The 23,829-nt window shown below is 40.3% G+C and overlaps 1 protein-coding gene across 1 annotated transcript in view; it reads right to left on the bottom strand.

The window, feature by feature from the left end:
- arap2 (ArfGAP with RhoGAP domain, ankyrin repeat and PH domain 2) overlaps nucleotides 1-23,829 on the bottom strand; it is a 142,365-nt gene that overhangs the window by 11,528 nt on the left and 107,008 nt on the right. Inside the window, exons 19-27 of the mRNA XM_061032084.1 lie at nucleotides 20,194-20,257; nucleotides 19,490-19,653; nucleotides 18,120-18,332; nucleotides 17,933-18,038; nucleotides 14,945-15,092; nucleotides 13,109-13,186; nucleotides 5,750-5,824; nucleotides 5,029-5,146; nucleotides 1,781-1,909 (exon numbers count right to left, since the gene is read on the bottom strand). Coding sequence (XP_060888067.1) covers nucleotides 1,781-1,909; nucleotides 5,029-5,146; nucleotides 5,750-5,824; nucleotides 13,109-13,186; nucleotides 14,945-15,092; nucleotides 17,933-18,038; nucleotides 18,120-18,332; nucleotides 19,490-19,653; nucleotides 20,194-20,257 — 1,095 coding nt within the window. The remainder of the gene's footprint in view (nucleotides 1-1,780; nucleotides 1,910-5,028; nucleotides 5,147-5,749; nucleotides 5,825-13,108; nucleotides 13,187-14,944; nucleotides 15,093-17,932; nucleotides 18,039-18,119; nucleotides 18,333-19,489; nucleotides 19,654-20,193; nucleotides 20,258-23,829) is intronic.

Consider the following 23,829-nt stretch of genomic DNA (forward strand, 5'->3'; position numbering starts at 1 on the left):
AAGCCGTCCATCCATCCAACATAACTATCCATCCATCCATCCAACATAACTATCCATCCATCCAACATAACTATCCATCCATCCATCCAACATAACTATCCATCCATCCATCCAACATAACTATCCATCAAGCCATCCATCCAACATAACTATCCATCCATCCATCCAACATAACTATCCATCCATCCAACATAACTATCCATCCATCCATCCAACATAACTATCCATCAAGCCATCCATCCATCCAACATAACTATCCATCCATCCATCCATCGAACATAACTATCCATCAAGCCATCCATCCATCCAACATAACTATCCATCCAGCCATCCATCCATCCATCCAACATAACTATCCATCAAGCCATCCAACATAACTATCCATCCAACATAACTATCCATCAAGCCGTCCATCCATCGAACATAACTATCCATCAAGCCATCCATCCAACATAACTATCCATCAAGCCATCCATCCATCCAACATAACTATCCATCATCCATCCATCCATCCAACATAACTATCCATCCAGCCATCCATCCAACATAACTATCCATCAAGCCACCCATCCATCCAACATAACTATCCATCCAGCCATCCATCCATCCAACATAACTATCCATCAAGCCAGCCATCCATCCAACATAACTATCCATCCAGCCATCCATCCATCCAACATAACTATCCATCAAGCCACCCATCCATCCAACATAACTATCCATCCAGCCATCCATCCATCCATCCAACATAACTATCCATCAAGCCAGCCATCCATCCATCCAACATAACTATCCATCCAGCCATCCATCCATCCATCCAACATAACTATCCATCAAGCCATCCATCCATCCAACATAACTATCCATCAAGCCATCCATCCAACATAACTATCCATCCAGCCATCCAACATAACTATCCATCCAGCCATCGATCCATCCAACATAACTATCCATCAAGCCATCCATCCATCCAACATAACTATCCATCAAGCCATCCATCCAACATAACTATCCATCCAGCCATCCATCCATCCAACATAACTATCCATCCAGCCATCCATCCATCCAACATAACTATCCATCCATCCATCCAACATAACTATCCATCCAGCCATCCATCCAACATAACTATCCATCCATCCATCCAACATAACTATCCATCCAGCCATCCATCCAACATAACTATCCATCCAGCCATCCATCCAACATAACTATCCATCCAGCCATCCATCCATCCAACATAACTATCCATCCAGCCATCCATCCATCCAACATAACTATCCATCCAGCCATCCATCCAACATAACTATCCAGCCATCCATCCATCCAACATAACTATCCATCCATCCATCCATCCAACATAACTATCCAGCCATCCATCCAACATAACTATCCATTAAGCCATCCATCCATCCAACATAACTATCCATCCATGCATCTATATTTGTTGATAATATCAGCACATCAGATATTGTCAAATTTCGAATATAATCCATCCATCCATCCAACCCAACTATCCATCCATCCATCTTGGTTGATAATATAGCATATCAGATATTGGCAAATTTCAAAAATAATGTATCTCAATTTAAGCCAATAGCAACATTTTTAACTGTTTATTCTCTACAACTGGTTAATTGTTCCAACTTCTCTTGCTAACTAGTTTCCATACTATCTCAATTGCATTTCATACATTTCATGTCACAGTTGACGTAACATAGGAACATGTTTCTACTGATGAAATAACAACCTGATACTCAACACACAAGTTATACTGCACCTTTCCCATCCTCCTCCCTTCTGGCCTCTGAAAACTTCTTTATAACAAGATAAGCAGAGCTGGGGCAGTCCAGGTTACTCCACTCCAACACCTGCTCCAGAATTTTCTCACTGTGGTGCAGCGGTCTCTCTGTTCAAAAACATTAAGACATGAGGTCAGCGGAAAGGGAATTGATTGGCAGGTGAATCTGCCAGGAAATAAACAGCAATGGTCAAACAGAATTGGTTGGGTAAAAGAAGTCAACTCCAGCAACAAATCCACTTTGTCTTCTGGTCTTATTTCGAATTAAAAATGCATGCAACACAATCACATCCTCATAAAACCTCCATGACTAATTCCAGTTAACCAAATAACTAAATTATGTTGTTGTTCTCGCCATTTTCATCACAAAGCAGTTTAAATTATCTCCAGCATATCAGGAGCTGATTATAAAAACACACTCATGTGCAAAATAGACCTATTATCTCTTCCTAATTGGTGCACAGGGTACATGCTATCAGCCACGCCAAAATAAAAGTGGATAATTTGTGTACCAGCACCCCTGCTCTCTCTTTCCCTCCCTTGTTTTTCATAACCGAAGGAGGTAAAAAGAGGCACAAAAGCATAACTTATTCATAGCTGGGCTTATCTCCACTGTGGAATCTCTGCAGACCCCGGCCATGGAATTAGTTCCTCATTTCCCAACAAATATTAGCTCCCCCTTTTTTCTGCCTATTGTCCTGGATAACAGTGTTTATCTGTCGCTATCCTCCAAAATGGCTAATTAACGCACTTCCCCCTGCCTACTTTATGGTTTTATGAGCAAAACCTGTCACGCTTCCGCCTTCAAAATAACTTGTGTTTACTCTTTTACAGACATATTGTCTCGGCACGGAAAATATGCTGAACCGACGGCAGATATATTCAGTATTCAACACACCTTTTTTTAGAGGAGGGCGACGTGTCCTCTGTATCTTTGTAGGGAGGGAAAACAAACACGAGAGTGCCGCCTAAACTCTCAGTGAACTGATGAAGAGTGCACGTGGACCGGCAGCTAAGCAACTTCGGCGACAAAGCTCAACTTTGACTTCCCCTTGCTCGCTCGGCTTCCCGAGGTACGCTCAAATGCGTGGCGTGTTCTGGTGGGTGAATGTTAATATAAGATGAGGCAGGTCAGCTCCCCAGGTCGATCACGCGAGGAAGATGAAGGTAATTGTATGACACATGATGGTTGGGATGATTAATTCATGTGCATTTCATCAGACTGACGACGCTCAGCTAATTTCTCAGTGTGTTTCCATGTTCACGGACACGGGTTCATTAGAGAGATCGTATAATAGTCCAATCAGAGCGTGATCTGATGACAGGAAGGGGGGTCTTTGTATGTGCTGGTTTAAATGGTGCATCTGTTACTGATTGGATTGATGGTAATAAGGGGACAGTTAAGGTAAAGGTGTAACTGCTATGTGATATGGGATTTGACCGGGCCTTAACCAAAGAAGTTATTTCACATCAAAATCTTCTAAAGAAAGAAATTCCACTCAGATGTGCTTGCTTAACAGAAACCTGGAACAACATGCTGTAACTTTAATGTAAAACATTAAAAATGATTTGAGAGGTAATATAATTAAAGCTTTGAATTATTAAATTCTAACAAAATACATGTTAAAACGGCCTTTAAATAAAGGACTTAATGGAACTCTTTGTCTGAGAAAAAGGAGATTACATTTGCTGGTCCAGATGTTTTCTTTGTTTGAAATAAAAATGCCGGTTTTCAGTGTCTTGTAAAAGAGATTACAAGAAAGTTAGTGACAAGGCTTGTTGTATAAATTTGACTGTTTGACTCTCAACGTTTGAATTTCAATGTTGATTTCATAGCAGGAAGTGTTAATTAAGATAACTGTGTTGGGTTCAAGGCTGCCGAATGATTTGAAAAGATTTGACTCTATTAAAGCTCCTAAGTTTTTATCTGGTTATGAAAAAGACTGAAGTTAATATTGACGTCTCCATATGAGCTGCAAAATGAGTCGAGACCATCAGCATCTAGATTGATGATTTTGATTTTTTAAATATCTGAAACCACTGCCACACGGTAGGTGTAAGGCGAGGTCATTCAAAATACATATTTTGTTTACATTATTCACAGAACAGATTCACAGAGAGTTATTAATTGTAAACATTTTAAAATCGAAAATTGCATTTTATCCACCGGGGGGAGCCAAACTCAACACAAACCAAAAGTTCCTCAGAGGAGCTTTAAATCACGGATCAAGTGGATAAAAAAGGAAAGGAAAAAGAAAAACGCTCGTCTATTCCGTTCTATATGTAAGTCATAAGAGGCCCATTTTGCAGAAGGGTGAGAGGAAGTTATGTGTGAACACTTTGGTGTTGTATGAAGATGTTTTGATGTTGTGCTGAAGCAAAAGAGCTGCACGTGAACTCATTCTTTCACAACTTTCAGCTCCTTAAGCCAAAGAAAGTTAAAGGGCATATAGTTTGATTCCTGGCCAGGGGACCCTTTGCTGCATGTCATACCTCTCTTAAACCCCTCCAGGCATTCCCTATCTCCAGTTCCACTTTCAATTTAAAGGCAAAATGCCAAGATTTAGGTTGGCACACACTATCCGATCATGTATAGAGAAAGTTCATGTGTGTACAGATCTGCTTCTCAAGTAAGGACTCTTTAAAGTACCGTGTGGTTATTGAAAACTGATTTTGACTGTAACTCTGTGATATTTCTGTAACATATTTTGATGCTGTTTTCACACAAAACTCTTTCTTCTCAAAATTCCAGGGAGAGTTGATTGGCGAGTGGGCGGGGTTTGACACAGACATATGTGGTGCGTGATGGTGAAATCGTTAGGCGCCTAATAAAGCAGCTTCCTTCTCTTCTCGGCTCGCTAGTTTACTCTTTTCCACTCGTTTGTAGGAACTTTAAATGCGTCCAATAACACAGCGATCGATATAAAGGTAACAAATCGGTCGTCGTAGTGACGGACTCTGTGGCTCCGCTTTGATTTCCGTGTCGTCTTTTTACTCCTGTGACCCTCCCGTCCTCGCTTGACAGGAGAATCATTTCATGCTCTGAGGGACATGTGTGAATGAGCGACTCAGGAAGATTCCAGAAGTAGGATTTCCCGAAACATTCTAGGAGTGCACGAGTGTAGCTTTAGAGACAATATGAGGCAAGTGTCCAGTTGTAAGATTAAAGAAACATATTATGGGATAAATCTTCTTCTTATCTTCGGTAACTTTGTTAATGTGCATACCTAACTCTCCATTCTCGATGACCTCAAAGGTGGTCCAGAGGTCATCGTCGTTAAAGGAGATGTTCCTCGTGGTCAGCGTTGTTTCTGCGAGCTCAGACGGCCGCATGCAGGGAGACATCTACCGCAAAAACAACAGAGACGTTAATTCATGCATAGGAGCAAAGAAAACGGCAATATGAAAGGAAACACAAGTTGAACAAAGTGAGTACATGCTGCACATAAAAGCTCTCTGAATCGATATCACGGCCTTTAAAATACCTGCCTGCTAACTACACACATATATAAATGACTAGCAGCCAGGAAGTGGTTACGTTCTTGCTATTTTTAGTCAAGTTATTACCTGAACAGGACTGAACAAAGCATTTTTACTCCGCAGAGAGAAAGCAGAGTATTGTAGTCAAACTGTGCTGCTCCTTTTTTTAACCCCATCCGCCCGCTGCCCTTTGAAAAGGCGACCGTAACCTACAGCGGCCTGCCCAGCTTGTAAAATGCAATTACTCACACAATTAAATCAGACGTTTCTTTGATTGCTTCGCTTTTGATTTATTTCAGCGGCGGTAATCCCATCAGGTTAAACCACAAATGTCTCAGCCCGATTCTATCAACCTCTCCACCCCTCATTCTACCATCTCCTCCCCCTCACCCTTTACTTATTTCACCTCACCTCTGGGACCTATTTGAAAGCACATGCAAAGAGGACTAACGCCGCCATCTCTTATACCTTGATCAAACAGCAGTTCTCCGGCTCTCTCTTTTCCAAGTACACCTCGAAAATCAAGTCCCCAGCAGGAGCAAACTGAGGGAGGGAGACGGAGAGATCAGTTGAATTACAAAAAAACAAAAAAAAAAACAGCAATGCAGCAGGATTAATTGGCTTTTCTTCTTAATTCACACACTCCGGCGTGGCACGAATCACAATGGAGAAAAGTGAGAGAAACAGTTTGAGGATTTTGAAAGGAGCCCAGAGGTCGTTTACCGAGCGGGAGGCAAACAAAAATGCCGTTGGTGTTAAAACAAGCTAAATAAAGAGGACATGTGTGAGATGAACTTGTAAAAGAGAAGGCGTAAGGGTGCATGTTTCACCTGTGCTAAAACGGAAATCTCTCCTCAGCTCTTAGCTTAAGGTGTGCTGTCGGTTTCAAGACTGTTTTTTGGAAAACGCACCGTGGAACATTTCCCTGGATTATTGTTGCCAGTGTTGAGCCCAGCAGAAGTGCAAGAAAAAGTGAGGAGAGAGAGAGGGAAGGATGCATTCACTGTAAGGTCGTCCTTTTTGTTTTATTTGAAGAAACGCCACACTGAAGAGAAGGAACCATTTCTAAAATGATAAAAAACCTTTCAAAAAGTAGCTTTTTCTTTATTTCAGATCTGAAATGTATCTTCTCTAATTTTAGTATTACAGTGTTTTGTCTTACAATTTCTGAAAGCTACAAAAGCTAATCGATGTAATGAATGAATAAATAAAGCACCATCCATGTTTGGAAGCCTTTTGTGGAAGACAACACTTCAAAGTCATGTTGCCACCAGTAAGCAGAACTTTTCCTCCCAGGAACTTCTCATGGTGCTAAAAGGTTCTTCTAGCCGTCTGTGTCTGTATTTCAGAGAGGACCTCAACACATCGCTTTCAGCTTCATTCATCTACGTAACCATCTACCATCCATTTATTCCATCCATCCATTATCCATACTGCTTATTGTTCAGTGGTCGCAGGGAGCTGGGGCCGATCTCAGCTGCCATTAGGCGAGAGGCCGGTACACCCTGGACTGGTCGCCAGTCAGTCATAGAGCTGACATACTGAGACAAACAACTAGGCAACTATCTCCCTTACGGGCCAAGTAGGATCTCTTATTAAGTAACCGATCATGTATTTGGAGGAAGTGGAAGTACTCAGAGAAAACCCACGCATGCACAGGGAGAACAGGCATGCCATACAGAAAGGCCCTGTCCAACAGGCACCTTGTTGCTGTCAGGCCACATCGCTAACCACTGAACCACCGTGCAGCCCTCAACCAACAATATCCAACTGAATGTTAGAAAACAAACATGGCTGATACAGATGACGCCTCCGAGCACCAACACAAACAGATCCCCTCCCATCAGGTCTGGGGGTTGTTCCAGCTTGGCGGGAGGGTAGCAGTAGGCAACCCTATCAGCTGGCCCCCTTCGCAAGGGTCTGGGGGCAACTGAAACAGGGGCACCACTGATGAGAAGTCAGCAGTAGGCGACCCTATCAGCTGGCCCCCTTCGCAAGGGTCTGGGGGCAACTGAAACAGGGGCACCACTGCATCACACAATGACTGAAGTAAAAAAAAAAAAGATAATATATATAGAAAGAAAGAGGGGGAGGAAAGGGGAAAGAAGAAAACAAAGAAAAGAAAAGAAAAATGGAATGAAGGAAAGAAGTAGTAGAAATAGGAATAGGGGTATAGAAAAAAAAAAGGAAGAAAAAAATAAATAAAAAAAATACAAGCATACACTTGAATTACACACACACATATACAAGCAGGGCCCTTCAACACCCTCAACATACAAAATTGCAAAACGTCATTATTACTCCCTGCTGTGCTTTGTATCGTCGTGTCTCCCCTGTCTCCTACATACTTTTGCTCTTGTCATGTCCCTCACTTGTCTTGTATTGTTCTGCATCACCTAATAAAAAAACAAAAAAACAAACATGGCAACAGAAAAACAGCAACCTTGCTGTCTTTTTTCAGACCATTCGACTTCCTCACTTGTCACCAATCGCTGAAAAGCTTTATCAATGCTTTATTTCTGTCTTCATTTTGTGCCCTGTTTAGCAGGGTTAGCCGTTGCATTGGTCAGTTGAACTGAGCTTTCTCTGCCACCCTCCTGTAGATGTGAAATACGTCCGGCGACGGCAGTGAAGAGCTTTGAGTGCGGCTGGTACGCAGCATCGGTGCACAAAACCAGCCAGGGAGGCATTTGATTGGTACTTACCATCTAGACCTCAAGGCAGCAATAGTTTGGGGTTTTTACAGGACTATAGAAGCTAGAGATGACGTCTCTTTCTCGATCATTTTCTTCAGAGATCATGATTTATCGACTACTGTTTGGGTGTGAAGATAAAAAAAGCCAGACTATAGCTAACATTTAGCACATCATACAAGGAGAAACCATAAAAAATATATATATATAAATAAATAAACACAATTCTAGCACAGTCTAGAATTGGATTGGAGATAATTTTCCCATTCTGCCCTTTGATTTTTCACCTGCAGATTAATAGATTAAAGTTGAAGGAGGAACATTTTCTTCTAACCGAATTGAACCTGGGTGAAATTAAAAGGAAGACTTTTTAATGGCCTTTCCAGCTGACATTCTCGAGGTCAATCCCGGCAATATTTCTCTTGTCAGTACAAATCATGGCACCTTTCTCAGTGTGTCAAAGTTGTAATCCTCTCTGCATACAATTAATTTTTTTGGCCGGCAAAAAAAACAAAACAGAAAAGCTCAAGACAAGGTGCATGGTTAATGCAACAAATCTGGATTTTTTTATTTTATTTTACTGTGCAAGGGAACTGAGAAGCATTGTTGGTTAGAGCCTGGAGAACTGTCACATGATAAGAGAAAAGAATCCACTTCTAACTCCCACAGCCTTTAAGTGACATTGAAATTACAGTCTTTCAAACCGATGGAGCGAAAGCTGTAATTGTGAAAAGTTACACACACATGTATGCGGCCCTCTGGGTTTGCCAAGTACACTTTTCTACCTTCCCCAGTCGTTGTTCAGTAATGGAAGGGATACCAGGTACAATTGACAGACAAAGCATTTGTATACAGGACAAAGAAAGACTATGGTGACAACTTTCTGCGCAAGAAAAGATGTTCTTAACGGTTTTACAGCTGATGGGGATATTTCTTAACTAAGAGTTAGAAAAACAGTGATGTTCTATACAAAATGAGGGCATTTCTAATCTTTAGCAAAGTCATACTCTCTCCGCTCTTGCTCTGGCTGTAAATGCAAGTATTGATTTTAAAGTCCCACTTCTAGCTTACAAGGCATGACATTGCCTCACACCTCATTATATCTCTGATTTACTTACTCCCTCAGTCTAGACATACTATCCACTTACAGGGCACAAGACTCTTTTTCATTCCCTGCCTTTTGAAGGAAACAGATGAGGTCAGAACCTTCACCTGCAGAGACCGAGCCCTCTGAGACGAGCTTCCTGCAAGTGTCAAAACAGACACTGCGTTGGTATTCAGGTCCATACTCAAGTGCCCAATGTTCAGCAGCGTCCTATACCTTAAATCCTACCTGTGCTTTCCTCCCTGCCAAGGCATTTTCTTCCAACAGGCTGAACTGTTTGGTCTTGAAACTTACCTAACAGTGAGAAGGGTCAAAAATGTTTCTAATTTCAGGTCTAGGGATGGCAATGTCTCTCAACTGGTTGGACGGATCAGGCTCTGCAGCTATTGATGGTTTCACACAAACCAGGTGTTCCCAGCCCCAAGAGGATGATATTGACTCGCTTCAGTGACTCTGACTTTTTCTCTAGGGGCGTCACATGGGCATGAGGGGACATGGAGTTTGGGATAGACATCCGCAGGATTGTACAGCATCTGTGAATACAGATTCAGCATATGAAGGCAGAATCTGTAAGCATGTTACACTATTTCGGGTGTCAAAAGTGTTCTGCTTTGTATTTGTTGTAGCCCAAGTAGTATATTCAGAAGGCACTTTCAGTACAGGAAAATCAGTTCCTGTTGAGGGAAAGAGTGCTCAGAACGCATCAGACATGATGCAATCCCAAAACTTGTCCATACTTACCGGTTGACAATTGAACTTTTTAACTCACCAAATCCCTGTTTTAAATTCAAAATATGTTAGTAAGTACAGCTTAATACCTACTCTTAGATGCCTTATGCCAGCTTCATTACCACTTATAAAGTCGTTTGTGAGGCTACAAACAATGACCATCAAAAATTACTGGCAGGCTTCACTTGAAGCCTCACTTCCTGAGGCTACATCACTACAAATGAAAGCTAATACAGAAGATATCCTCTTGTATGCCGGCATTGCTTTCCCAATGGGAAAACAATGGCACGTCCAGCAAACAGCAGTCTCACCTCCAATATTTATCCTAATTTACCACGTGTCTGGTTGTGGAGCTTATAAGAAAGATGGCAAATAAAAGAGTTTGCTTGTCCACTTCCATCGCTGCAACACCTGTTGGTTTGCCGTTTGCCTGGCAAACTGAGGAGGCATCCACAACGGCAGTGAGGGGGTGGCTAAAAAAATGCTTACCTTCTCATGTCAAAACAAAATACAAACCATTCCAGACGGGAATCAAAACTTAGACAGAGGACGCACTTGCTGCTTCTTTGTTGTCAGAGAAGCCAGCACTTCAACATAGCATGTTTCCTTATAAATGAAGAAGCATGTTAGCAAATTCGTTTGACTTACTACCATTTGGTCAGTATTATCACTGTGCCTCACAGAGCCAGTCTTACGGTAGTGGATATCTTTCTGGTTGCACAGTGATTGTCAAAGCTGTAATATAACAAAATGTTTCCATAATTCCCCCCATAGACAGAAATACATAGGTCGAGAGTTGATGGTATAAGACATGTTTCCACAACCGTCCGTCAAACACCATCTTCATGATTTGTTGTTATGATGCATATCCAAATCAAAATGCATTTCTTCTTCTACATTAAAAGCCAATATCTTAAGAGGTACACTTTATAACCAGTGTGAACAGCTCCAGAATAAAAAAAGCCACCCAGGTGTTCTTTCTACGCTGCTATGATAGTTTATATCAACCTGAGCCACATACCACTATACAAATAAACTGCATGCAAACATAACCACCACAAGTGCAGCCTTTGTAAGTCGGTGGGTGGGGAAATTACATTTTCTTCCAACCTTTTTTTTTTTTTGTGGTTATATTTCTTCAGATTGAGAGCTCTGCATGAAATGGATGCATAAAATGGACAATTTAAATGGTCATTTTTACATTTTCCTTTCACTTTAGCTTCTGAATTGGTGGCTCTGCTAGCTGTGTTCTCTGATATGTTGTAAACACTGATGGAAATGATGATCCCAAATATAAAATGGGACTGAAGAGATGAAAACAGACCTAGAAGGAGATGATATATATAACATTTGAATGACTCCTCGGCTTTGCTAAACTGTTAAATCATCCCTAAGACATAACTGACATTAATAGACTAAATTACTTATTTTCATGAAAAAAATCCCCAATACCTTGAACATTTTTGACCAGATATATTAAAACCCTTGAAATACAAAATTGGTGTCCAAAGCTAAAATGTTGATCTACTTTTCACCTCAGACAGCTCTATAATAGCATTTGCTTTCCACAGAGTAAACCCCTGCCCCACAGCAGCAGACATGTTCTAAAAGCCTCAAAACCTATTTCAGATTTCAACAACAGCAGCAGCAACAGAATGTGATTTAATTTTTTTTTATTTATCTGAACTGAATGTTTTCTTTCTTGTCTGAGTCACCCCTGCATGAAGTACCTATCGTAAAGGTTAACAAGAATTAAGTCCTCATTTTCCCCCTAATCCGCCAGCTCATGCGCACTCCCCCCCCCCCACCCCTCCCATCCACATCCACAGAAAAACAGGAAAGTAGTTTGAATGAACCTCTGGTTTGAGAGCGATGACGCACGCAGGCAAGTCAATACAAACTCAAATACACAGCACACAATATCAACAGCAGAAGAAAGGCTTTGCTATTACCCTGTTAGTATTACATCCCAAACTAAGCTAAGGAAGTAAACAAGATGATTTGCTTACTTTCTGATTGTAAAGTTGATACCTGTTGTACTTTTAGTAAACATAACTAAGAAAGACTTACTTACCTGTCTTTTGATTGTGTAATATAACACAACTTTTGGAGAGATCGAGGGAAATGTTCCTTTTTCAAATCTAATTTTAAGGGATATATATCAGTGACCAAAGTGATAGAGTTCGTGAATATCTGTTAACTTTGTTTTTCCTGGAAGCAAAGTTGTTCACTATGATCTAACGCCCCACCAAAAGCCTTCAGATCTCCGACTAGATCACTCAGCTTGGTGGTGTTAGATTAGCTGAGTGGCTTGAGTATGCAGCCCAAATACAGAGGATACAGTCCTGGATGCAGCGGGCCCGGGGTTCAATTCCAACCCCGTTTTTTTTTTTTGCTGCATCCCCCTTTTCTTAATTCCAAATGTTTCCTGTCTCCCTTCAGCTGCCTCAACTGTTAAGGTGAAAATTGCCCCAAATAGAGAAGCAAATCAAATGTGACAAAAAATCCCTCTGAATTTGCTTAAAAGTAAAATGTATAGGAGTGCATGTAATGGGCAATAATAATAATTGAAAATACATCTAATCAATGAAAAATGTTATGAATAGCGCTCTCCATCAAAGGGCTGTGCATGGCTCGTTAAAAAAAGACTCTAAGACCAGACATCAGGGAAACATAAATGGTAAATGGACTTGAGTGCTTATAGCAATTCTCTAGTCTTTTGACGACTTATACAAGTGTGACCATTCACACACTGATGACTTAGGCTGCTATGTCAAGTGACCATTACACACAATTTCTGCATACTCTGTGCGCTGCGCTCCGTCAGTGCCACGCACCAAGCTATCGTTCGCGTTGATGAAAAAGTCAATCTTGACTGTTAATTAACCATCATATCTGTCTTAACTGACTAAAGTAGCAGAATAAAATTGTCGATAACCAGCTCCAAACAGCAGCATAACATGCCTCAAGTTTGGCTGTATCTAACCTACTTCTAAGGGCTACTGGCATGTACAACTGTATATCATCTGCGTAACAATATAAACATAACAAAATGAAAAATCTGACTCAATATAGATCTGATCCATTAATCTTCTGAAATATGTCTCATTTGTATTTCAGAGTATCCTTGCATTCTTTTTTTTTTCCTTTTGCTTCCTTTGGAAGATTATATTTTCATATCTTTATACTTTTGCCACTCCAATGTTCTTCTCTCCGTCTAATCAGAGTTGTATGTGCTGTCTCATTTTACCCTGTTTGTTTGACACACAATGGTGATATATCTGTTTGGGTTGGACTTACTGTTGAGTCCTTTTTTTCATTCCAGCGCGTGATGAAACTATTCTCTATCTCCATCTGTTGTAGCCGCTCCTCAGTGACCTGTTGGAAACATCACAAACAAACACATGCATTAATTCAAACTCAGCCTATGGAAACCTTCCTTCAGAGAAATTCTAACAGCTTAATAGAATCCCATTTCCAAAGGCAATGTGACTTTAAGCACTTTAACACATCACAAGGCAGACTGAATTAAACCAGTAAAAGGTATCATGCTCTCGCTGTAAAATTGGGTTGTTTAGCGTGCACTTCGCAAACTAAGTCTGAAGAAAGAAGTCGGCTGTGAGTGTTTGACACAGCGCGGCGCCAAGTGAATGCTCGTTCCTTTCACAAAGCTCTGTGTGGGAAATGACATTTTTTTATTCCAACTTTTCTTTTTCTAACATCATTATCATTTTCAGAGAACAATTTGCTTTGTTCGACTCACACGAATGGCAAAGAAGATTGGGGGAAGCAAAAAAAAAAAAAAGGAAAAGTGGCAAACTCATGGTGTGTGTGTGTTTAGGCCTGATAATGGGCACCACTGCCAGCAACATGCGGCACAGAAGCGACACGTTAATTATCGAGATGTCTCACTCAGTTTTCAGTTTTAAATCACAGAACGCGTGCATTTGCCGGTTCATGATTGGTTGAGCTTAATGGCGATTTGTCATGCGAATGGCCATGTCCCGTACTGATTTGGGGCGCGAATGCTCCTCCTTCAAACGTCAGAACAAGAGGGATCCGTCTGTTCCTCCAGGAATTAGCAGGCGCTCTGTTGCTGTGTTTTCCCGCAAGACAGGCAGCTCTCTAAGGCTGATATTGCACCCCCCCCCTCCTCCTCCTCCTCCTCTCATTGCTAAAATAAGTTATGTATGAAACTAACAAACAAAAAAGACAGCAAGAGAAGAAATCACTCAACTGAAGAGAAAACTTATTTTTCCTCCCCTTTTTTTTGTTTCAACATGAAGTGATCTTTTTCTATCAAAATGACTCTTCATCTGTACAAGAACATCAGAGTCATAAAACCGGCCTTGTTTCGCCTCGAGCTGAAGATGTTCTGAACAAGGATACTTCTGGGTTTTTTATTTTTTTTCGTCTAGGGCTGACCTGTTTATTTCTTAAATGTAATATCTGTGTTTTCCAGAGTTGTGTGCTGTCACTGAGTGCAGGGTGAAATCAAAACACACCCTTAGCTTCCCGCCATTTAACTGTCTATTTTGAGAGCTGAGTAGGGTTTGTTTTCTGTGATATTATTTCAGATTTCAAATGTATTTCATCAACTCCTATATATATATACAGTATATTCAGATTTAGATTCAGACACCTTTATAAATCCCAGAAGGGCAGTTCAGTTTCACAGCCTACCGAGTCGTTGAAAGAAGCCAAGACAATAATCAGTCAATAAACACAGTCACAGCAGCATTCAGACAGTTCCATTCACATGTCAGTAACAGCAATTCAACAGATGAACAGGTCGCCAAAGGAGAAGCCAGAGCTAGCTTTCTAGAAAAATATATTAGATTTTTTAAACGTATAATATGTCGTGGAGTAGCAGAAAGGACTCCCATGATTCACCACCAGCCTTGTATTGATTGAGAGCCCCCTGGTGGCAGAATCTACATACTGTGCCTTTAATTTCTCACATGTTTGAGTACATAAACGTTTGTTTGTTTTACATTTTTCAGGAGTCGAAATAGCAACATCCTGTTGTCAAGCCCGGCCCCGTCACCCATATGGTCTTGTCCTTCATTTGGATCAGCACCATCACAAAAAGGTAAAAAAGAAAACACACAAATATATGAAACACTGTCCACTCACACTGAAGAGTGTAATGTAGTTGCTGATGAGGTCTCGGACTACGCTGGTCTCCTGTGGGGTTCGTCCTCGGGTCTGGAAGAAGCAGGAGGAGAAGACGGAGGCCAGTTTGTCGCTTGGCATCTGGTTGAGGTGGGAACACTGATGGACCCTGAAACACAGAAAGAAAGCAGGTAAGAAAAACCATATTCCTTCAGAATAAAGCTCGGTGTTTTAACCTAAAACAAACAAAAAAAAAGAAACATGTGGCGCCCCATCTGCTGCCAGGTCTCCTTTTGTCCTGAGCCATTGTGTCTCACTGTGACCGCAAGGAGGCTGTAGCTAAATCCTACATGTGTCGAGTAGGTTACAGAAGGATTCAATAAGCATTTAAACAACTAATAACTCTAACACTTTAACACATATGACTGAAAATGAAGCAATACTAAGCTCAATTATGTGTTTTTTTTTTATTTTAAATAAAGGATAACTCTGGCACTTACAGCCAAAAATAACACAGCTAGCATCATGAACTTCATCTGTTTTTTTTGCTAATTGAGTTTTAAATAATCAGCCAACAAATAATAACAAACAATAAAGGACTGACTCATCATGTTCAACCTGAGGACATTGCAGCTTCAGTGAGAAAAAACAAACGTTTCCTTTTCCTCTTGTAATGTGGAGGAGGTGCCATGAAAACAACTTCACAGCAACAGCAGCAGGAGTGTCACACCAGCATCTGACTAGGAGTATGCTACTTGTTGTTTTTTCAAGACAAATAGAATAACACTCACCCCTCTCCTTTCACTCTCTACCTTCTCAAGGCCATCGAACTGAACCTGCATTTCTTTCTTTTATTCTTTTTATGACTTTGTTTGATTTCTGCTTTGATGATCTCTGATTGTTCTGTAGCTGTCTTTATCGGCTTCATGTTTTATGTCTTTTGCATTCTCTAGAACTTCTATTGCCTTCACATTTTCGCACACAAAAACCACATTGCTTGCATCCATACAAAGAAAAAAGGAAAAATACACATCCAGCCAAGTCAAGAGTCATTAGCAGAAGTAATACAAAGTAACCCAAGGGTTACTGTGAGGGCAGGACCTTTGAGTGTCTTAACAAATGCATACACTTGTTCTTTCAGCTTCTTCTCTAGTCCAAAACAAGAGCCATTCAGGAGCTATGCAGGCTATTCTTATGTGTTATAATGCATCATCTGGAAGAAAAGACGAGCAGGGTAAATCAAGTGTTTGGCTCCAATGAAGTACCTAGTGGCTGCAATGATCAGGAATGCTACAACATGCAACATCTTTAATGCGAAAACCTGATGAATAGACATCATTACATTAGTCACAGCTTAAATCATACATTATATGTACCTTTAACTGAAGTGTAATTGTCATTGCAGCAATGCTCAAATATCCGTTTGCCCATAAAAAAACTCCAGATTAAAGATCACATGTTATGCAATATACACTTAGTTTTCTAACACTAATAAGTGTCCCTAGTCTGTTTACGAAACCTCCAATTTTGAAAAAAAAAAATCCATCCTCTCTATCTTTTCCCTGCTCCACTTTTCAGAAAATATGTGCTCAAACTGGCCATTTGGAGATTTTCCCTACATGACCTCACATAGGGCGGTAGCCCCTCCCCCAGGTGGGTGACACTCCCACAGCTAGTTGTTTGTTCTGCCCTCGTAGTCTGCCTTCTCAATGTAGATAATAGGGCATGGAGCGAGAAAGCCCACGCCACATCCCTTTCCAGAGAGGGGCGTGGTCGAACACAGCTCATTTACATTTAAAGCTACAGACACAGAAACAGCCTGTTCTGAGCAGGGCTGGAGTTTATAGGCATGATAACATACAGGATCAGAGTGGATTGTAAACAAGAAACTAAACAGACATGTTTTGGGGAGCTCTGAGACTTAATGAAACTTGTTGAAAAAAGAGTTTAATATGGGACCTTTAATAATCGAACTTAAGGTAAAGTACAGAATAACCACAGCTTGCTCCCGCCATTTTTGTTCCCTGGGCATGATTATATTTGTGCCACTTAAAGCTCCTGTGAGGACCTTTCTTGTCCTGTTGAATTTAGCCCCCCCCCCCCCCCCCCCCCCCCCGTGGACAAAGTGGTACCCTCTTATCTATTTGCTGATCTTGTCCTGTGCATGTAGAAGTGATTTCCAAGAAAAATCTCACCCTGCTTGCTTTGAACGGTCAAGAGTGTCGTTCATTGTGAATCTTTTCCTTGGAAAATGTAAACAATGGCTGTTTTAGAATCTTGCAGTAAGTTGCCTTGTCTGTCACCTTCAGCAGGTTCAGACTAAAATATAACTACATAGAAATAATCCATTTATTGTTTTTGTCAATTGGTTTGCTTTTGCCACTTATATAGAGGCATCCGTTTTAATTTAAGTCTGTTTCACAACCTGATAAAAAATCCTTAGAAGTATAGAGTTGCACTCTCTCTTGATGCAAAATCAATCCGAAAACTCTATTTTTAATCTCGAACTCCAGTGTATCTTTAATAGTAGGAGCACATAACAGGATTTTTCTTTAAATAATTATCTAACAAGTAATATTAGCTATAGCTACATGCATTTAGGTAAGAGGAAAAGCACATTAATTTTGCCTCAAATTAAGTGCAGTAGATGTATAAAGAAAAGTATTGCCCCCTTAATGTACCTGATTGTTATTCATGTCCTGTTTTTGATGTTTTAAGAAGCAAATGCATTTCTCCTTCACTGTAATAAACTCATTCCTGGCAGCAACTCTGACCGTGATATAACCTCCCTTACCCAAGCTTCAACTGTGTGTGTGGTTTGAAGTGTGTGTGTGTGTGTGTGTGTGTGTGTGTGTGTGTGTGTGTGTGTGTGTGTGTGTGTGTGTGTGTGTGTGTGTGTGTGTGTGTGTGTGTGTGTGTGTGTGTGTGTGTGTGTGTGTGTGTGTGTGTGTGTGTGTGTGTGTGTGTGTGTGTGTGTGTGTGTGTGTGTGTGTGTGTGTGTGTGTGTACCTGTACAGATGTTGGAGCAGAGCATCAAGCGTTGACCTGTTTATCTTTGGCAAACTCTCGATGAAAGTCGAGTACTTTTTCACCCTCTGTCTCTCGTCCTTCTCGTCTGCAAAAACAAACAGACTTGAAAAAGCTGAAACCATATAACAATGAATAAACACATTAGGTTCAGTGATTCCTCACATACCCAGAGCTGACACCCAGTATGGATAGAGCTCCTTGGTCAGCAGAGCGTCCTCCGCCTCGGATAAAAAGCTCTTCAGCGTGTCGGTAACGTCCTCCAGCTTATGCTCCTTCTCCCGCAGCTTCACGTTACGAGCGTCTCGGGTGAACTCCTCCAGGAGCAGGGCGGCTCGAGCAGGGTCGCCCGGCCTCTGGTAGACCCCCTCATGGCACAAACCTGTTCACAAAACAAAACTGGTTTATTTTCAAACTTCTATGACAGTTTGAGACACTTTTTCTAGGTCACTACTTTGACTTCTTCATATTGTGTGTTCCATATAGTCACTGTCTGATCTAAAAGTAACAGAGTATAGACATTTCATGTAAAATAAATGCAATTATAGGGCGAAAGCAACCTTACAGGAGCTGTGATGTGGGTTGCATAATCACATTTGAATCTAAATTGCAGGTAAAACGAAACTGTACGTTGCAAATGAACCTTCAGTGTTGTTCTACAGTTTCAGTCAGAGTAAACTTTTACAGTGATTCCCACTCATAATGGAGCTTTGCAAGTGCTCTAGTCTATGACGCATTAACATAGCAACAGGGGCTATGTAGCATAGATTACAAAGCGTCTGTTGCCTCCAATCTTATAGCACCCTACTCAATCATGGTATGACACATGGGAACAAATGAAGCTAATTTAAAAAAGCAATGAAAATGACAAAGATATCAAATAATGATATATAAAAACATCAAATGAAAATAATGAAAAGGACAGAAAAACTCAACATGACATCAGAACAAAAACATGAAAATGTATTACATTCTTAATTTAAATTCAATTACATAAGAACTTAAAATATTAAAGCTACTGTGAGGACATTTTAAGGTGATTATAAAACACACTGAAGTTAATTCTAATGGCTCTTTATTACCTACAAACAGCTAAAAAAAAAACATAAGCAACAAGATTGATCATTTCTATGTAGTAATTTTTAAAGTCTGTGAACACTGACGGGGGTAGGTGTCAGGCGAGTGAAATATCTGAACGCAGAAGAAACTGCCTTTTTTTTACACTATCCATTAGCTTTAGTGATGCGTTAGATTGAAAGAAAGCAGGCTGAGAATTTGACACAAACCAAACGTTAACTGGAGCTTTAAAGGAGAAGACACATTTTAAAAACACACACAAAAGAAAAAGACTACAAATCTGATATTTCTAGAAAAAAGGGGTCAAAAGGAGAGATTGTGTCATACCCTGATAGCTGAAAACATTAAAAGAATATTTTCTTTATGATGCTGCATACTGTATATATGAGCTTCTAAAGGGCTTACCTTGATGAAGAAGTTTCTATTCTAACTTTCACTTCCTGTTCAAATAATGTAACTCACCATATTGGGTGACAAAAGCAATGCAGCTGTCAACTATAATAGGGACCCCATTTTTAGTCAGCTGCTGGTCGCTGAGGCCCTTGCCATCTGTGCCGGCAGCCTGCCTGATGGCAGAGTGCCACAGTGCAAAGTCCATCTTGTTGAAGCCGTGGACGTAGACTGTTCTGTATTAAAGAAATGAGGATGGAAATCAAAAAAACGGTAATTATTAATGCAGCGAGGCGTGATATGATTTACCATAACATTTAGTGTTTCATATTTTTAAGACCTTAAGTTGCATTTACGTTTGGAAATAAAGCACTGCTAAGTCATTAAATAAACAACCTGCGAGATTAAAAGGAATCCGAAAGCGCTTCTGAAAGAACACGCGTCTATAAACAACCGCCAGTTTCCCCGAGAGATTTGATCAAAACACTCAAACGGAGAGCAATTAACGGAGTAAACACAAAGTGTTGCTGCAACGCTCCAAAAAGGCAGCCTGAAACCGTTGGCTGGTGCTACGTGCCGTCTCACCTCGTCTCTTTAACTGAAGCTGGCAGTCTGTAGAGGCTTTAATTACACTGGATGGTTACAGTAACTAAAGTGTGTTCACACTAACGAGACAAAAGGCGATATCAAAGCTAACAGCATTGCATAATGCATGGTGTTGTTGTAGCAAATACAGTGCCAATTAGCGCACCTTTATTTCCTAAAGGCTGACATACCTTCCAGCCTCCACCATCAGGAGGACCTGCATCTTGTCCTCGCCCTCCGTATGTATGGAGACAGCTGGGGAATGAAGGGACAACAACTCGTATGAAATGCAGCCTCAAAAATGTTGTACATTCAAAGAGCAACATGTTCTGTGCTAATAATAAGCAATGTTGCGAGAACAGGTTAGATTTGACATTTGCAGGAGCTCAAAGACAACAACAACAACTTAAAAAAAAAAAGAAAGCATGAGCACTTAGAAGCTTTTTCCATGACGCTTGAAAGTCACTGTATTCATCACCTGTCACTCTTGAGGTCTGTGTTTTCTAAAGTGTTCATTTAGCATCACGTCCATCACTGCATATAATGCACCGCACAATATGTCTAGACGTGTCTGGCTTGTCTCTTTGGTTATAAGTGATGCAACCATATCGAAAAGAAGGATGCAATTTGGATCTGTTTATAGCACAGTGACGGTTCAAAGAAAAAAAGGAGTTGGAACACTTATCTCATCTGCCATCAAGCTTCACATAAAGTTGGTCTAAAATGCGTTTAACCTGCCAGAATGAGAGAAATATTTTTGAAATAATAGTGCAAGAATATAGGGGGAAAAAAAGCGGGCAGAGCTAAGGGGCTTGAAGGCTCTGCCATAATCTCTTCTGTGGGTTCAGACGGCAGCTTGGATCATGGAAACAATCGCACACTCACAACAGAAAAAGTACAGAAAAGATATGAGGCTCTGCAGTTGAGGCACAAATCTCCCAACAACAACATCTGGCACTTTCATTATAACAGAGCTCCAACCGCTTGTGCTCTGATGTATCAAGGAAACAAGCAAAAGGAGAAAAAGCTGTACTCTACCTAAAAAGTAAAAAAACAAAAAGGCTTTAAAAGAATGGTAGCTAGCTAACTAGTAACCCATTCAAAATGAAATTAGTAAATGTTGCACACAAACATATTCGGCTTTGAGTTTAATGGTTTTGAGTACATTTTATTTTATAATTTTTTTTAATCCAGATTAATCCAGATGAAATGTATTATCTAGCTGGTATGGTGAATGTTTTAGAAATTGATTAAAATATACAGCTACAGAGAGGTTACTGTTAGTATTTTTTTTTTTAGCCTTGACCTGTGTTAGACTTGTAGCTGTTAGCTATGAAATACTATTCTGATAATTCTGAAAAAAAACTACAGCTGGTTGAATTCCAAGGTTTCCAGTTTTTATACTAAAGTAAGCCAACTGGGTGTTGCAACCAAGCGGCAACCTCCTTCTTGAAAATTGAAGCCCCTGCTGAAGTGCAAAATCCTGCAGTTTGCCGAGTGTCCACTTGAGGCTGGCTCCAAGAATCCCCGGAAGTCACATAAACACCACAGACAAAAAAGTCTTTTTTTTTTTTTTTTTTTTACAGCCTGGTACAAAAAATGAAAATGGTCTGAGTTATTGTCATGACGGGCACACACTGTACGGGGGCTGCTTTTTTTTTTTTTACATTATAGAAATTATACTTGTTATCCATAGTAAGACGCGTAGCTGACATGATTGACAGGTGTGCGTGATGTAACCCGCGTCAGCTCTAGCTTTAAGCCTGCTGTTAGGTTGACTGAAAGTTAGGCTGAGTCAGCATTTCAAGCATAGCGACGGCTGCCGATGACCCTCCGGAGCCCCCTGCTGTAACAGATGGCTGACATCACTCAGGCTCTGTCCATTAGTATTTACAGTCTATGGTTGCTACACCTCCAAGTTTTTTTTAGTACAATTCACACAAAAATAAAAACTGGCTGTTTATCTATATCAAGACAGTATGCTAAGTAAGCTAGCTATGTTTCATTTCCTTTGTTACTTTTAAACAAAACCTGAACTTTACCCATATCCAGAAGTCATACAAAAGTAGGCTAACCTGTGATGTCGGCTATGAAAAAATATATTTTTATATATATATATACATATGTTGTTCAGAAAAAAACCTAAACATGCTTGCTATCAGCCGATACTCCATGCTTGGTTAGCAAAGCTGCTGTTAGCTAGTTTCCTTTAGGGTGATTTGGACAAAATCTATTGTTTGTCTGTATTAGTTTTGACAGCCATGTAGATTCATAATTACAACACAGACATAGTGGTTTTTATTCTATCATCTCACTTTCAACTATAAATAAGATCACTTTAAATACATTTAACTCCTTTTTTTAATTCCCACATTAGACGAGCATCTAATTATAGGGTTTATCCTAAATTTATATTTTTTACAGTCATCACATCACAATAGATCTCTCTCTCTCTATTCCATCTATCAAACACCACAATGCCTGCATCCATTTCTCTGTTAAAAACATTGATTATCTGCAGCAACAGGAATTTAATTTCATTGTTGTCACCAAAAGGAAGATTGGCATGAATATAACATGCAACAATCTATCTTGTTTTTTGGCTCAGACGTGCTTTATTTGCGCCTTTGTATGCTGAGCTAAACAGCGAAAAACAATTAATCCCCAAAAGTCTCTCTTAACAAATAATTAGCTTTTTTTATTTGTTTTGGCAGACTTTCAAGGGCACCACTCTCCATTGTGATCCAAACAACAAGGGAAGAAAGCGTAGAACTTCAGAGTTTGATATTGACTTGAGAGAGGTTTATTAACTGTGTTATCAGGTAAACACACAACACTTGTCATCGTTATTTGAACGAACACACAGCAATCCTCTTTTATCCATCTTACAGCGCAGTGGGATATTTTTTATTACTTAATTTGTTTGTATGATAAGGAAGCGAGTCTGCTGCCCTTTTTTTTTTCTCTCCATAATTTGTACTGGTCGTCCTGTACCAGATTTTAATTATGTTTTTGTTTCATCTTAAGAAGGGTGATTTTGGTACTGCTGCACATTTGCACTGCGAGCATTTGCTGTTTCTTTTTACGGATTTTGAACGATAACCTCAGTATATAATAACATTTGTACTTTTTCTGAACTTGATTACATACAGAACAGGATCTGACACCCTCCAGGTCGGGACTGCAACCTATTTGAGTGGATCCAGCACCTCCTTTGTAATTACCAAAATCTCTATATCATATTTTATGTAATATTGAATGTAATCTGTCCTGATGGCTGTTTTGCGGGCTGTTTTGGCCACATAAACATACAAGTTGGTGTTACTCTCTGCTGAGCTGCTGTGTAGTGTTGATCATTTATTGGCAGAGTGTCGAGCGTAATGATGACATTATTGCTGGTTGTGCAGGGACACGGGAAGTAGGAGTGCTGGAAGTTCTGCAGCACCCGCTTTAATCAAACTCAAACCATCAGCTTATAAAAACATTTAAATCTACTAACTGATACTTCCTGCAGAGTGATACTTCAGGTCAGAGATTTACTGTAGATATATTCAACGGTTGCGCGCATGTTGAGGTGTTTCCGAGGTTTTCAACAATGTTTCTCTCTTTATTTTGGAGTTGAAGTTGATTATTCTTTAACTGAACTGCAGAACAACGTCTGAAAGGAAGAGAGAGCTCATACAGACGAGTTAGAATGAGAGAGTGTGCCAATGTGCACAGAGGTATATGGACTTGAGCTTGAATAGCGCTTTTCTAGTCTTCTGACTACTCAATGGGCTTTAACACTTCAGGTCACATCTACACACTCACACACTGATCGCAGAGGC

The sequence above is a fragment of the Labrus mixtus genome, chromosome 23, assembly GCF_963584025.1.
Source record: "Labrus mixtus chromosome 23, fLabMix1.1, whole genome shotgun sequence".
NCBI classification, from domain to species: domain Eukaryota; kingdom Metazoa; phylum Chordata; class Actinopteri; order Labriformes; family Labridae; genus Labrus; species Labrus mixtus.